Genomic DNA, 17,167 nt, shown 5'->3' with positions numbered 1-17,167 from the left:
GGCTTAATAAAAAGAACAGTTCAACCAATTTTTTTTTTTTTTACATTTGCTTAAAATTTACTCACCCTCAGGCCATCCAAGATGGAGATGAGTTTGTTTCTTCATCAAAGATGAATGGGTGCAATCAGAATGAAATCAAAACATCACAATAAACCACAAGTAATCCACACGACTCCTGTCCATAAATTAACATCATGTGAAGCGAAAAGCTGCATGTTTATAACAAACCATCTATTTTGGCAAGAATCAATAATTTAGAACGTAAAAACCCCTTGATGGATTTGTTTATTAAAAAACGCAGCTTTTCACTTTAAAAGATGATAAATGTTTTTATCATCTGTTTGGTCTCTCATTCTATGAGTAAAACAATGACATTGTGATATACACTTAAATTAATGTTACCCAAAAAAATAAAGTTGTGGGACACAGAGGACAACATTTTTTTTTTTTTTTTTTTTACAGATTTTCCTCATTTCAATTATGATATTTTACTTTCATTTTACAGTTTTTGTTTGGCAGCCGAAGCAGCCAGTATATATATATATATATATATATATATATATATATATATATATATATATATATATATATATATAATGGAAAAAAATATATATTATAATTGGATTTCATTTAATTAACCCTAAGGTTCACAGAAATATGAATTTCCTTGGAAATGGGGGAAAGAACCCCAAACCCACCTCTCCAGACATCAAGGCCAAATGTAAGGATTTGATGAAGTCCCTGTGCAGACGTGTATTTTTGTTGTTGTGGACTACTGTTCAGAAGTGAAGTCTGTGGCTCCCAGAGCTGCTGCTCTCACTCTGTCAGAACTGATGGAAGTGTTACATACTTCCTTCAGTTCTTTTCTCTTGGGACCAACACTAAGTGCTGCGTCAGAGAACAACACTACGGGGCAAGAAAGATAGATGAAAAGACCTATGAGAGATCAGGGGTACGGTGATTTTTCCCTTTTACTTTTTCCTCTCTCTTTTACTCACTCAAATCTTGAGGAAATCTGTTTGGACAGTTTGAGCTGTTTTCATCACTGCAGCTCATGAGGCCACTTTCAAGGGTTTATGAGAGATGATTGTGATAGGATGTGCAACTTAAGGTGTCTAACACTAGATGGCATCAGCAGTGCTGAAATAGACCCACCAGCCTTGGCTCTAGAATTTAGAAAATAATTACCACAAATATATGAAATTTAATGTATTTTAATTTATCCTCTTTGTAACCTCTTCGAGGATTTTACTTTCTCTCCAATGAGTCAAATGTTAAATTCCAAGGTAAAAGGGAATGTAACTTTGATCAGTTTGTCTTGCATGCTTACTGAAGAAAAAGACTAACTTTACTATTGTATTTCTCTCGCATTCTTTAATATACCTTGAAGTACCATGTCAATACCCATTCAGTATCATTGTACAATATATACCAACACATATTATATACCACGGTATAATCTACTTACACAAATGTTCACTCTCTAGACTGTGTCAATGTGTGTATGTTCACTTTTGAGCATGAGAGAGCTAGTGAGTCTAGTATGCCTGTCACTCTTGTTGCAAAAGCAACTACGGTATCTGAAACATTTTGAGCACACGGGCTTACACTCAGAGTTAGCACGTCTCTCTCACTAATAGTGCTCCTCACAAACAGGCTTAACCTACAGAACATCTGCAGAAAAGTTGAAATTGCCACTAACAGACACACAGTCACCTGCTGGGATTGGGATTATCAGCCATGTTATCTTTAAAGAGCAAAGACATCTGAAGGTAGGCTCGATTTATGTCTGTCAAATGCAAGAAGTTTGATTTGATTCATGATACCACCCATGCTACTTCTGCAACTTCTAGCCTTGAGACACTGAGGCGTTATCCTTCATTTCATGTTTAAATTGCATCTTGTTTATTCAAAATGTATTGGGGGTGTGGGTTTCATACATTCATAGTTGTTTACACTGTTAAAGAGTTGGATTCTCATGCTGAGCAAGATCCATCCATCAACAAGCTTAATCCGGCAGTAACCAATCAAAGAAGCAGATTTTTGGTTGTAAGGGAATGATAAATTGGTTCAACTTCCTAAAGAACCCAGCATTATGTAAACAGTGGATACAGTTCGTTTTTCCGGGGCAGCAACGGAGTTTTACAAGTATGCTTGTTGACGGATGATTTAGAAACAAGACCCAGCTCGATGCTGGATTTGCATATAATTTGATACTGAAAGATAGAGTAGTCCCAGCTATAAAAGATCCTGGTCATGATTCAGAACTGCAAACAGTAAGTGAAACGGCATCAAATGTCTGTTCTGTTGGTATTCTGCGTTCAAGTGCTCATCCCCCTTTAGCTCCACCCAAGGCTTTTTCCTGAGAGACTCGTAAAGTTGTATCTTTCTTTTATTAATATGATAAAAACTAAATACTTTTTGGAGATATGAAGGATGCAGTACTACTCAATATGTACTCAAGATTAACCTGAGATTGGGTGAAACTGTGTGTGTTATGCCCCCTTTAAGGCTTTGAAAACAGCTGGGATTGCTTGAATACTACAGCAGACCCTTCAAGCAACCCAGGTCTGTGTTTTGGTTGCGTTTTCCTCTTGATTTATTAAAATTACCATCAAGGAATCCACAGATAGTAGTTTATCACATAAAACATATGCTTCTTTGCTGTTACACTGGTGTACTTTTGTGCGTGAATTCCTGTCCTGACCTCATATTTCAGGACAGGTGAAGTATTTGGTGAAGGCCCACCAGCTGACCTTCAGCAAGAGCCCTGTTTTAGCCAGCAGGCAGCAAATCCACATGCACTTTGCTCACATGGGAGAGAAGAGGACTCACCCAGGGGTGTCACGACTCCATCATGCTTTCTAACGGGCTGTGAATTTATGTAACTATAAAGACAACAGATGCACCACAGGTGTAGATTTGAGTTTTTAAGATGAGTTTACACATGACCCTGGCAAAGTTAAGAGACTACTGATTGATACCACGATAGTGATTATAGATGTAAATAAATTGATAGATAGATAGATAGATAGATAGATAGATAGATAGATAGATAGATAGATAGATCTAAAGAACAATTAATATGTTAAAAAAGTGAAAAATGAATAAAACATTAACATTAAAATATAACTTAAAATATAAAGATATACATTTAAATTAATTATGATTATTATTATTATTATTATTATTATATTTGTTTATAATGATTATTAATTTTCTGCACTGGGGCAACTAAAAATCTGAACTGAAAACAGACAGAGACACAGACCAGATAGACAGAACATTAGATGAAGAAAAAGGTGAGTACACTGCAAACTTGCCTCAACTAGGGGGGTCCGGGGGATACTCTACACAGAATTCTTTTTTTTTTTATTTAATTTTGTATAATTTTAAGATTTAAGGCAAACAGAATGGTCTGATTTTAGCTTTGTGAAATTATGCAAATTTACGGACAGCAGGTGGCACTTATGGAGCAGCCGAAATAAAGTTTTTCCTTGGTAACTGCTGTAAACAAAGCAGTGCATCCTTTATAGAAACACTACTTTAATAATCATGAAAGTACACATTTAAAATTAAAGGAAAAAAAAAAATACCATTGGAAATTTTCTGAAAACAGTAAACCTTCAGAGATACATTCATCAATTAAATATTTTTAATTTTCTTTTCATATTTCGAGCAACAGTGAGCTTGCTCTGTCTGGTATGGTATACAATAAAATATTTCCCTTTACAGACATTGTTTTTAAAGTAAAGAGTAAAAAGAGTAAAGACGACGCTGTACCTATTGAACCTTTACTTTATCTACCCTTGTAAGATCACCATTTACGTTCAGCTCGGCTGTGTGGAAAAATAAATAAACGACAAACAAATAAAACGATCAGCCCGGCTGACAGAAAGAATAGAACAACAGACAGATAACGGACAGACAGACAAATAAAATGTCCCTTATTCCTTTTCAGCACAGGATCTTGTGATAGGAACACAGTGTGCTGCTTCTTCAAAAGGTGCAAACCCCCAATACTGTGACCTTACCTACTAAACTCCTCATCAAATTTAAATTAGCATAGCCTTTTATTCCAGCCAATGCTTTGTCTGATATTATCAAATATTATCAAAATAATATTAAAATGTTTATGCAGTTTAATCTTAAGTTTTTTTTTTCCTCTGACATGTTCGCCATCATTACTCCTGGCAAGCTTTATGTGTGCACTACAGCACTTATTAAGCTATGTAGGCAATTAATTAAAATGTAACCAAATAAATGCAGCCTTGATGAGCATATACTTTTTTTCAAAACATAAAATATCATCAAGCTTAACTTTTGAACAGTATACACACTCTAGCATGTTTTATGCACATATGCAAATAAATACACACACACACATACAAAATTTTGCCATCAACACATTACTCTTCTACCACAATATTGTACTGAACTGTGTTTATTAGTTTATTTTCTATAACAAATACAGTATATGCAAGTATGTATGCAAGTTATACTGATTAAACAGATTACTTAAACAGCATATCAATCTATTTTGTTTGTTTTTTTCGTTTGCTTGTTTGTATTTTACAACTGCATCTGAGTGCAAGTGCAAAACAGTTGTATTATCAGTTGATAATCTGCTGGTGTGTGCTCCTGGCCTCATGTTATGACTGATGCTGAACGTGACGCTTGTCATACCTGCCGGAGAAACCTTTGTGATTTTTCTAAATGCAGTGCAACAGACAAACAGCTTGAAATACAGTCCAAGGATTTATAGTCTTGATGTGGAAAATAGAAATTAGCTTTGCTGCCCACTCTCTCAATGCTGAGCAAATATTTGCATTCTGACCTGAAAAGGATGTCTTTGGTGGCAAGTGGAGTGTGGTATAATCAATTATACATTTTTTTTTTTTTTTTTTTGCTAAGTAAGCAGATCAGAATAAAACACAAAGTAGAACATGAGGAAATATAGGTCATAAAGCTCCACCATTGACTCATCTGTCAACACACTGTAGGTGTGAGAGAAGAAGTGAGATTGCTGTGCAAGTGAGAACAAGAAAGACATTTATTGACCTGACAGACTCATAGGAAGGAGCTTTGGTGCTTCTCAGAAAAAAATTATAAAGCCCTTCAAAGAAATGGCAAAGATTTGAAAATCTGTGACAATTTTGAGCCAAACAGTTGAGTAGTCTCTCTGATCATTGCACAGCTTTTTGGGGGAAATTTTCCGAGAGTGTTTAAATACAGCATGTTTGATTGTTCTCCAGTTAATATATATATATCATTTTGAAGTTTGGGGTCTGTAATATTTTTATTTGTTTATGTTTTTGAAAGAAGTTTCTTATGCGCTATTTTTACTATTTTAATTACAAAATACATGAAAAAACAGTAATAATATGAAATATTTTGACAATTTAATATAACTGTTTTCTATTTGAAAATACATTACAATGTAATTCATTCCTGTGAGGCAAATCTGAATTTTCAGTTGCCATTATTACAGTCTTCACTCACACATGATCCTTTTGTTGTTCAAGAAAATTTTATTATTTTTTTCTTTATTTATTTGTATTATATATATATATATATATATATATATATATATATATATATATATATATATATATATATATATATATATATATATATATATTTGTTTTGTCTGTTTTGGTAATTCAAAATGCAGTTTTGTGTCACTGGGTTTTATGCTTTGGTTGCTCAGCTATTACAATTGCGGATGCTAATAATACAATTGTACAAACTCTAAAATCAAAGGAAACAAATGTAGGCATCAGAACATTATAAATGTTGATCTGTGTTTAAATCAGGAGCCATGTTGGTAGAATTACTTCAACAATCAATAAATATTTTTCAAATATCAGTAAATATTTTTAAGGACCTCCTTAAGTAATGGCATGTTCAAATAATGACACTTATCACCGTGTTCAACTAAATTCTGCTCTTCTTGAATCAGGATCCTAAAATAGCACCCAGCTGGTGTCACACTTGAAATACCACGTTCCTAAAGTGAGTAAGGCAGTTACTTGGATGTGTTTTCTGCAGTAATAAATGTTATTATCTAGACACCATCTTTTCGATACGCAGCTTTGCAAATGACCCATTTTCCCTGTTGTGACACACAATAACAATGATGCCACACTTTCAACAGATATTTACAACCCAACAGATAGTTCAGCAGCACTTGCTCGTCAAACACACCCACCAGCACAGGATTCCAGACCCCCCTTCTTCTTCCCACTCATACTTTAAAACTAATCGTGGCGGTGATGGCTGTAAATTACACATTGTACAATGTGAAGCATGTCTCTGTATTGCTGTGGTGATGTCAGACTCCAGCTGCCATGGAGCCTTGAAAGAGACGCTGACCTTCCAACACCAAAGTCTTCAGGTTACACGAAAGACTTTTCTTAACACAGGAATATCCTCAGTTGCTCAGACTTCAAAATTAAACACTAATGCACCTGATACTAAAGAGAATCAGGTATTATATATATATATATATATATATATATATATATATATATATATATATATATATATATATATATATATATATATATACAGTATAATTTTATTTATTTTATCTCTGTTTCAGTTATTTACATCAGTTAAACTAAATAAAAATAAGTAATGATGCCATGGCAAATAGGCAGTGAAAGGCACTTTACAAATAAACCCAATTTACCCCCGAACTTTTTGATTGACCCCATATAAAACATATTTATATCCCTGGTGGTTCTTAATGTAAATGGTCAGGGAATTTCCTCAGCAGCCATTTATATGCAGTAAATAATTAATTCAGCTTTATAAATGGACTTCTATGCACTACTTTCACTCCAGTTTGTCTGCACACATTTGCATTCGCTGTGCAAAATAAAGCATATTTATATTCCATATGCATGTGTTTAGATAATGCTGAAAGATTCCAAAATAGAAATCTCATTAGAGTAATAGACCTGAAAATGCTCCATTAAAAGTTAATTATGTTTGCTTGATGAGAGCAGTAAATTAGCAGAAAAAGAAACAGTTGTCATGATCGAGTTTTTAGCATGAAAAGTGATCTGTTCAACCCTGTAAATAGCCTGTGATTAACCAGCACTGAGTTTTTACCCTCTTTGGAGAACAATCCTTCTACACACAGATAAGAATGACTGATTTGCTTTAAATTGTATTTGATCCCTCCCGTGATGCACCATGAAAACAGTTGACAGTCCAAAGGTTATTATCGCAAAAATACACTCTTAAAAGAGTAAGCAGGAACTTGACAAAGTTAATTTACAATCTGCATAGTAACTAGAATTGCAATAATATTGCAGTAATATTAATAATGAAGTCCTCCAATCTCCAATTTTCATGTGTCAGGCCTCCAGAAGGCAACATTAGCATGTCATTTAGCTAAAGACAGAAGAGCAGCCCACCCTGAAACAACACATTCCCATGTTGCTGTTCCGTGATAAATGGCTTGAAAAAGTCTAAAACAGAATCAGAAACAGAAGAATTATCTCTTGACATACTAGACTTCCTGGAGCTTAGTATTTTTTAGACAGCGCTGAATAAGCTATTGTGGCTTGACAAACTGATTTTGCAACAACTACTACCAATAAAAACTAATTTTTATACAATAAACATTTCAATAAACATTTTGTAAAAAAATAAATAAATAAATTCAATAAAAAAACTATAATAATATAAACTAAATAGATGAAATTATACCCAAATCAGTGATTTTTTTTTTTTTTGAACAAACTGACTCATTAGCAATCCAACCAATAAATAACTTACCAAAAAAAGTAATAATAATAATATTATAATGAAAATAATAATAGTAATAGTAATCATAATGATAATAATTAATGCAAACTAAAATTTGTTGAAGAGGAAAACAGTAATAAATCACGATGTTTCATCATTGTGCTACCAGAGTGTTGATGAAGACACAAATAAATACAACTTAAACATAATGAAACAGTTTGTGCATGTTTTCCTCCCGGCCACGTGACCCATGTTTATTTTATTCCCTTATTTGGTCCCTCCCGTTCCTGTCCTTATGATCAAGTGTCCCCAATTTAGTTCATTTGATCCCCTTTAGTGTCCCTTTAGTTATTGTGGATTTAAAGAGTTTCCTTCTCTTAGTTCCTCGTGCTGTCATAAATGTCTGCTCCTTGTGCACACTGCTCCAGAGCCTGCACCTCAAAAGTGCCCTCCAATGCTCGCGCCTCCAAAATCCCTGCATGTCCCTGTTTTACTACCCCACTCAGCATAGGCAAGAGATTGAGCATACACAAACAAATGTTTACAGCTCTCAACTGCGGTGCAGATATTTGCTCACTGATGCATTTCAGACATTCATTTTAGATCAAATGTTGCTGTGGACCTTTTTTGGGTCAGGCAGAGAGTGGAAGTTTAGTCAGTTAAGCTGGGCACAAAATTTGTATGCTATTGAAATGCATTAAATTTAAGTTTAGGCCGAAACATTTTTTGAGTGTAAATGCAGAATTATAATATTTAGTTTTTTAATTAACAAACTAAGCTCTTTGTATCAGACATTTAGGCACATGGTAGATTCTGTGAAAAGAACATGTTGAGTGATAAGCCTGGAATGGATAGCATCTGAGGGCAGGATTGTGCAGTCAGTCATTCATAAAAATATGGTACAAAACACCTGTGTCACCTCTCCATCAACATCAATCAGCAATAGGGTGCAAGGGAGGAGGAGGCTTTGAATGGCAGTCCCTCTCTCTTTCCTCTCTTACTTACTCTCTCCGCCGGGGCTGGAGAAAAGGATCAATCCTGCAAATGGTCCTCCTCTCCTTACTCACTATTCTCATTATTCTTTTCCACACTGCCCCTCGCCAGCCCATGAATAGTCAATAACAAACCAACAGGCAGGAAATTAAGGAACAGTTAATAGGCCAACCTGTTTGGAGAGAAGCACATGGTTGACTAAGTGTGCTTTTCCTGTCAGGTCGTCCCAGCAGTCTTTTGTGAATGACTCAGAGAGAGCCGCGCATACTGGAATAGCTGGGAGAATGTTTGTGTGGGCCGGAAGCAAAGGAACTCAAGGATCAGGAAGTGAGAGAAGGTAAAGTACAATTACTTTAACTAACTTACTAAAACACCAGTTACAGCACTATGCTAAACCTATTTTTTTAAGGTCTCTGTAAGGAGAAATACAGATTTAAAAAAAAATATGGTCGTAAAATAATTGTAAAAATAGTTATGAATTAACAAAATCGAATTAAATTAAAAATATTCTAATTATATAAACAAAAATCAAAAATATATAGAAAAAGAGCTGATATTAAATTATTTAATGGCAAAAAATAAAACTTCTATGCTAATTTGTCTAAATAAATAAAAATTAACACAAAACAAAAATGAAATCAATTGTTTAAAATGCTACAAGTGAATCATTATAATTAACAGGGAAAAAAGGATATTTACTTTAACAATGTTATTAAATTAGTAGTATTTAACAAGGAAAGTGAACACTGAGTGACTTAAAAGTAAATAAAAAATGTAAAATATAGGAAATGGACATGCACAAATAAATATCCAACAGTGACTCATACGTTTACAATAGCAACAACAATAATAATCTAAAAAAGTATATCAACCAACAATTGCATCCCTAGAAAATATGCAACTTGTGAATAAGAATTACTCGCATCATTCTAGAACGGATGCATCACAAATTGTTTAATGCATGGAAATCTGTTCACTATTACTAGCAGTTTTAATTAAGTATACATACAGAGTTCTGGCATGAAACTCTAGATGGCGCAGTCCGATGGGTCTAACTCTATCCAACCTAATGACATCATTATTACATGGCACAGCTAATTGGTTCTCTCCTGTATCGGTAGCCAATTAGCTCGATGCTCAGCATTCAAATATATGACTAGGGCTTACCGTAGCAGTTTGCTTCAGAAACCCTCCACCTTTCCTAATTCACCTGTATAAATCTGCTACGAAGTGATTCATGTATGCTATATGGTTTTTTTTTTTTCATGTATGTTATATTTGCAGCAGCAACATTTCTTACATGCTCACAGCAGCATATTGTGGATGTATTGGCAGTAGCAAGTCTCGCTATCAGCATAGCAGATCTATTCCGCCAAGACCAAAAACTTTAACTTTTTCATAAACATTACCAATGCCAATCCCACCGAGAGTTGTCATAACAGAACTGCTGTTTTACATTAATTTAGCAGTATGAGAGAATGTAATTTTAATGATCAAACTAATTTTAGATTCTGACGTAAACTAATCACAGGAAGTGGGTTGTTAGTTTGTAATGCTTCTGACCACTGTACTTACATTAATTATCAAAAGGTCACAGATAAAGATAGATAGGTTGGACAGCTTGGCTTCACACCCATGCATGATCTTCAAAAGTAATATGAACTGCTGTCAAAACATGATTAAAGAATCATGAGCTAAATATTTGGAAATGAACTAACTATGCAATATGACAGTAGCAGGAATATCTGCGTGTCATTTGGGCTTCTGAACTAAACCTAATTCAACCTGGGTATCAAACATTTTTATCTGATAAGGAACGTTGAAATGAATCTTTAAGCAATATCTTGATTTATTGAGTTTGGCACATACCATGCCTTCATTAATGTACATCTTTTTCTTTCTCTTTGCCTGTCTTGTGATTTTTATATTACTCAAGCAGGACCATTTATCAGAAGATTTGTGAGTATGATGTTTTGGAAAAGAGGATGACAATCACAGCGCTAAAGGCTGGAGAGGACCGAGCCATTCTCTTGGGCCTCAGCATGATTCTTTTCTCTGCCCTGATGTACTTTTTGCTAGGCATCACAATGGTGCGCTCTTACTCAGACAGGTAAAGAAACCTTCTCAAGAACAGAAAGTCACACAACTACACTGAAACCACAGAATGAAAGGGACATTCAGTAATTTCTCCCCATTCAAAACTTTGAAATTAATAGTAATTATGAGAAATACATTTAAAATTTCTACACTGGTGACTAAACATTGGAATTTTGACTTCTACTAAGTACTATTAAAAATCTCAAAATTAAAATATATGTGAGATAATGTATATGCTAATTTATTCCCTAAATCACTTGTTTCTGTAATGTTTTCTATTACATTCTAGAGGTTGACCGATTGATCGTCCGGCCGATTAATGGGGCCGATTTTAGGCATTTTTGCATTTAATCATCATCGGCCGATAGCGCCAATTAATAGGCAGGAGCATCAGTAAGCAACTAAGCTTTGTTGTGGAACAAGTGACACTGCCTCTTGCAGCAAACAGATTGTCATTCTACATGCATAACCCTGGGGGCTTTCACACTGGCAGTCTAGTGTGAAACAGGGCACGGTTCGCGTGAAAAATCACTAATATGAAAGCTGTCAGGCGAACCCGGTAGCATGCCGTGGTATCGAACCCGAGAGTACCTGAAGGAGGTGGTCGTAATTCAGTTGCACTCAAACACTTACAGTTAACTCATATGTACACTTACACACCTATACACTTTATTAATATTATACAAGTGCACTGATTGGAGAGGCTTGTGTTGTTCAATAAATGTGTAATTTAAGTGATTTTCTGTATCAATTAATTAACAGTTAGATTTTATGAGATGAAGGGGAGGAGGGGAATCAGCAAAAAAAATAAATAAATAAATAAAAAAATCTGCATCATATATCGGCAATTGACTGCCCTGATTTTTAAATATCGGCATAAGACAGTGAAAATACCATATCGGTTGACCTCTATTCCATTCTTCTCCTAAATGCTTGTTTCTCATATTTTTTCCACATATTATATTCAATTTAGTCCAGTTTTATTATTAAGTTTGTGTTCTGTTTTGCTTATGACAAACATCTAATCAAAAGCATTCACAATGTCTTTATTTTATATTTATATTATCTACTATATTCTGTATTTGTTATGCTGTATGCTTTTCAATTCTGCTCGTTAATATTTGTCATCACATACAGTACAAACCAAAAGTTTGGACACACCTTCTCATTCAAAGAGTTTTCTTTATTTTCATGACAAAATTCAAAATTGTAGAGTCACGCTGAAGGCATCAAGGGCTATTTGAGCAAGAATTAGAGTGATGGGGTGCTGCGCCAGATGACCTGACCTCCACAATCACCGGACCTGAACCCAATCCAGATGGTTTAGGGGTGAGCTGGACTGCAGACAGAAGGCATGAGGGCCAACAAGTGCTAAGCATCTCTCGGGGAACTCCTTCAAGACTGTTGGAAGACCATTTCAGATGACTACCTCTTGAAGCTCATCAAGAAAATGTCAAGAGTGTGCAAAGCAGTAATCAAAGCAAAAGGTGGCTACTTTGAAGAACCTACAATATGACATATTTTCAGTTGTTTCACACTTTTTTGTTATGTATATAATTCCAAATATAATTCCACATGTGTTACTTCATAATTTTGATGCATTCAGTGTGACTCTACAATTTTCATAGTCATGAAAATAAAGAAAACTCTTTGAATGAGAAGGTGTGTGCAAACTTTTGGTCTTTACTGTATGTTTGTCATTTCTGCTTTATACACTTTTCACATTTCACAAATTTGAAACACAGAAGTAAACTAAAGCAGAATAAACTTCTATACAGCAAATACTATTTTTGCATTATAATTTGCTCGAACAGCAAAATAAAAAAGCAAAATCCACTTTTGATTTAGATATATACACTATGGCAGTCAGACAAGAAAAATATATCAATATATACATATATATATATATATATATATTTTTTTTTTAAAGGTGCCATAGAATGCAAAAATCACTAAGTGTTTGAACAGAGTGTGTAAAAATAGCCAGCCTATAATGGTACCAATCCACTCACTCATTAACATCAAAAACAGTCTCTCCACATGAGCAGTTCCAGACCATGACAACATACTCGGGGAATGTCCCACCGTTTGTGATATTAGCATATACAGTACACAGCCCTGAGTGAGAAGCTGATGTCCACCATTATTGTTTTCTTGCTGTTGATACAATGTCAGTGCCAAAGAGCCACTAAAAGTGTGTTGGGATGCACCACCGAACATAGGAGTCTCCATAGAGACACAGGACACAGTGGTTACATTTCATTTTCAAAGGAAATGTCCTTTTATTAAAATGGAAAAGTCCTATACATTTGTATTAATCATTTTACGCCGGACTGCCTCACAAATGAAGGTCAGTTCAGCGCTGGAGTTGTGAAAGAAGGATCAGTACCAACGCTTTGTGTGCAAACGTCCGAACTCCAGACAAAGTCAACAATGGGCATCATATTTTGTTTTCCAAAAGAGCTTCTTGGCTCTCTGTAAGTCTAATATTGCTAAAACTAGCATTGCCTCTGCCTGTTAACACTAATGCTGCCTTCATCTGCTACCAGAATGATCATGAATGGGAATGTTGTAGTTAAAAATTGTGTTTGGAAGCTATTGTGAGGTCAATAACACGGTCAACACCAGTTTCTTACCGTAACACCAGTATGCCCGCGAGCATGAGCTCTTGAAGCTCCACACTCTTCTGAGAAGGGAGGCGGGAGCACCAGCTCATTTTCATTTAAAGGGCACATACACATAAACAGCTCTTTTGGCTCATACCCTAAAAAGTGTCAATTTCAACAAGCTATAAAAAAATCATTTAATTATAAAGATAAAACTGCATATAGACACTCTGGGGACATCAGAGAACAATTTAAAATATTGTATCAGTGCATCCTGTGGCACCTTTAATTCAGCATCATTTAACACACAGTACGAGTTAAAAAATGCACATTAAATTAAAGTAATTTTTTTTCTTCTCTTTAATTTTTTTAGCTAAATGTATGATTTTAATTGCTACTGAAATGCTTCTCCTTTGGAAAAAAAGTACAACTTGAAGAGTAAAGTTGCAAAGAGTGAAAAGCTCACATACAAACAACCTTAAGCAGGGTGGAAAATGAAGCCAAGGGCAGCACTACTGTTTCCTTTGGCTGGCTTCACTGAGAATATTACTGCAAGTCACCGTGAAATGGCATTTCATTCCACAAAATATAAAATTGAAGTTTACTTATGTAATTTGTTGTATTTTCAAGTAAAACGGCATATTAAAGAAAAAGGGACTTGATTTTATTCCTTAGGAACTGGTCTTCATATGACCAGCCAGAAGAGATGTATAAATAGTGAGAGGAATTGATGATGTCAGCAGAAAAAGAAACGTTGTTTCGGAGCAAGTTATTTTCATGACGTAAGATTATGGTTACATTGTTCCTTGAAATAATGTGCATTTTGCCAGCTTTAATTTTATTCTCACTTTACCTCCAATATGCCCTTTAACATGCTGAGAAAAGCTCAGTAGCAAGCAATTTGGCAGATCACACTTCTTCACAGGTTCAGTTTCACATTAAATCAAGTGTGCTCAGTCCTGCTTCTCTGGATCTACCTGACTGCAATCTTGATTCATGCTGTATGATAAATGCATATTTAGCCATTATAGATTATTTCTTAACCTTTTTTTGATTATTATTCTCTGCACATTGTTTCCTCTCAGCGTTTGGACCGAGGTTTCAAACTGCACAGTGCTGAACTACAGTATTGTTGCTGAGATTAACTGTAGCTACAGTTGCGGCTCAGAGTGCAGGAAGAGCTCCAGGTTTCCCTGTCTTCAGGTTTATGTCAGTCTGAATTTCACCGGCAAAGTTCTGCAGCTGTCATACAACGAGGAGGCACATGAGGCCCACCCTGAGGTACACCACACCTAACCATATGCATTAACTAAGCCGATAAATCACATTACCTGTGAATAGTGATGCAGTGGCAGTTCTTCAGTGACACTATGCTGTAAAAGAAAAAAATACACGTTTGTTATTTTAGGGAATCTCATTTTAATGTAATTATTTTTAACCAGTGTAAAAAAAAAAACATATATATCTATCTCTTGAATTTCTTATTATTTTCTAATTATTATTTCTTTTAAATAAATAAATAGGTAAATAAATAATTAAAATAAAAAATGCCAAACTACTTAATTTTTATACAATAATAATATTTAATAACAATATTATTTTGTGTCTTTTTTATTATAACAGACAGTTGCATCACCCTGATATGTCTTCCGAAAATATAAAATAACTTTAAAATAAAATACATTTTAATTAAAACAAATAAATAAGTAAAAAATATATGCTTATCATAGAAGAGCTGTATCCAAGTAACAATATGTATTTAATATTTAATACTATTGAATTTTAATTAATATGTATTTAATGTATTTTTTGAATAATATATTGGCAATAAAAAAAGAAAAAATATATATAAAAACCTAATATGTATATATATATATACATATTATTTCCCAGACAAATTATAATTACATTGGCAAATGCATTAGGTTTCATATTTCTTTTTTGATCTTTATGTACAAAGATTTAGCAATTAATAAATAAATAAACAAATGAAAAAAAGTGCTTTCGGCCATTAATCCTGCCTCATCTCGTTGCTTCTATGTGGACATACAAGTGACCCTTACAAATCATCTGTTAATGTAACTTTCATTATATATGTAATTATATAAATTCACCACTAAACAATTTGTCCCCAGGATGACACAACAGTATGTTTCTAAGCATGAGAAATGACCACTATGCAGTTTAGTACACAAACTGAACTGAACACTTTCTATAAAGTGCTCTTCCCTGCAGTGTTTTTACATCCCAAAGTGCCGCAAGGATCATGCACTGATGCACAGCATTGTGATGAACATCTCAGAGCAACTGAAGACGCACCAACAGGTTTTGTGTTACTATGACCCCTCAGAGCAGCAGGACAGTGTCCTCCTGACACGTCTCTATGGCCGCGGGGCAATCATTAGCTCTCTCCTCTGGCCCACATGCACGCTGGTGGTGGGCACGCTCATCATTGCAATGGTAAAGCTCACTCAGTACCTATCCTTCCTGTGCAAGCAGATCAGCCGCATTAAAAGGTGAGGCTGATGTTATGCAGACGCATACCTCAGACCAGAGAGAGATCTAATCGCTGTGTTCCTTGCAGGATGGGGCTCTACCCCCTAACAGGAGCTTCTCGCACCAGGGTCTGCACTCTGAAGTTTAATGGCTGCATCCAGGATAGGGTTTGAAAGGAGGTGGCCATGTGCAAATTTCTCAACGTAAATGTTTTCTACCCCTACGTAAATAGCAAATTGTTTGTGCTCTCATGTGGTTTTCCTCTGATGCCCCATCAAACTTCTTAATCTGCCGAGTTGTATAAGGCTGAAGCAATGTTGTGATGGAGAACTTCCTGTACAAGTGAGATCAGAGCTTCTGGTGGCCGTTATTGGAACTTCTTACAATAAGACTGGGTCAAGTCCAATCCTGAAACTCAAGGGTCAAAATATGTGGTCATGTTGTGGGGTGTTGATTACACTTTCTGACCAACACATCAAAGACTCCACTCCAAGAAGATGCCAATATGTGTAGCGATATGTCTTGACCAGCTGACGCTTATGTAATCAGAAATTATTAGTAGTATGACTATGCTACTTCCATCAGCGGTGACTGCTTTCATTCATGGCTCTTTGACAAACACCTGTGGATCTCTTCAAAACCAAAGGTCATATGTTGATTGTGAATATGAGTCAGAATTTATTCACCCCTTAATTCGCATAGTGTAATTTCAGTTAAGTTCTGCATTCTTTTCTTTTTTTTCCCCCACTTCTGAGTTTTTTGTTGACCAGAAATGTTACTGTCATTTGTAGATACATGGGTGTAATGCCTCATTGCAAAACAAAGGCAGCAGCTGGACTGAGTGATTCATAAAGTTTTGCACGGAAACAAACTAAAGTGCCTCACTTCATTTAGACGTAATCTACACTGACTGAATAAATCCAATATGTGTATCATCTGATATTATGCTTAGAACATGGGACACTGGGGCTAGTTTCTAGAAAGGTTATGTTCATTTATACAAATGCTTGTATTCTGTAGCAGGTTTTTTTTTTTTTTTTTTTGTATGATGGTTTCAAACATTTTTAAAACCCACAGAAAATAGATTAAATCATTTTTGTCATACAAACAAAAATATGATATTTCTTGTAGTTGTTAGATAAACATTTAGATAAAAAAAAAATAGATAACAACTGAATAATACATATAAAAATAAATATAAATGAATAAGATAA

General features: G+C 34.8%; 1 protein-coding gene across 2 annotated transcripts; it reads left to right on the top strand.

The window, feature by feature from the left end:
• The first annotated feature begins 1,571 nt into the window (after window positions 1-1,571).
• Window positions 1,572-16,893, top strand: si:ch211-247n2.1 (calcium-activated potassium channel subunit beta-2). 2 transcript variants are annotated; one of them, XM_052610030.1, is made up of 6 exons: window positions 1,572-1,772; window positions 8,975-9,091; window positions 10,694-10,864; window positions 14,543-14,738; window positions 15,693-15,973; window positions 16,042-16,893. In XM_052610030.1, the coding sequence occupies exons 2-6, from the start codon at window positions 9,039-9,041 to the stop codon at window positions 16,124-16,126; spliced, it is 786 nt and encodes a 261-aa protein (XP_052465990.1). In that variant the 5' UTR covers window positions 1,572-1,772; window positions 8,975-9,038; the 3' UTR covers window positions 16,127-16,893. The 2 variants fall into 2 exon arrangements, with proteins under 2 accessions (XP_052465990.1, XP_052465989.1); XM_052610029.1 differs by having other exon boundaries at window positions 10,691-10,864.
• Window positions 16,894-17,167: the final 274 nt, after the last annotated feature.

Source organism: Carassius gibelio, chromosome A11, assembly GCF_023724105.1.
Source record: "Carassius gibelio isolate Cgi1373 ecotype wild population from Czech Republic chromosome A11, carGib1.2-hapl.c, whole genome shotgun sequence".
In the NCBI taxonomy this organism is placed as follows: domain Eukaryota; kingdom Metazoa; phylum Chordata; class Actinopteri; order Cypriniformes; family Cyprinidae; genus Carassius; species Carassius gibelio.
The sequence above is the reverse complement of the archived record's forward strand: the minus strand, read 5'-3'. Positions and strand labels throughout refer to the sequence as shown.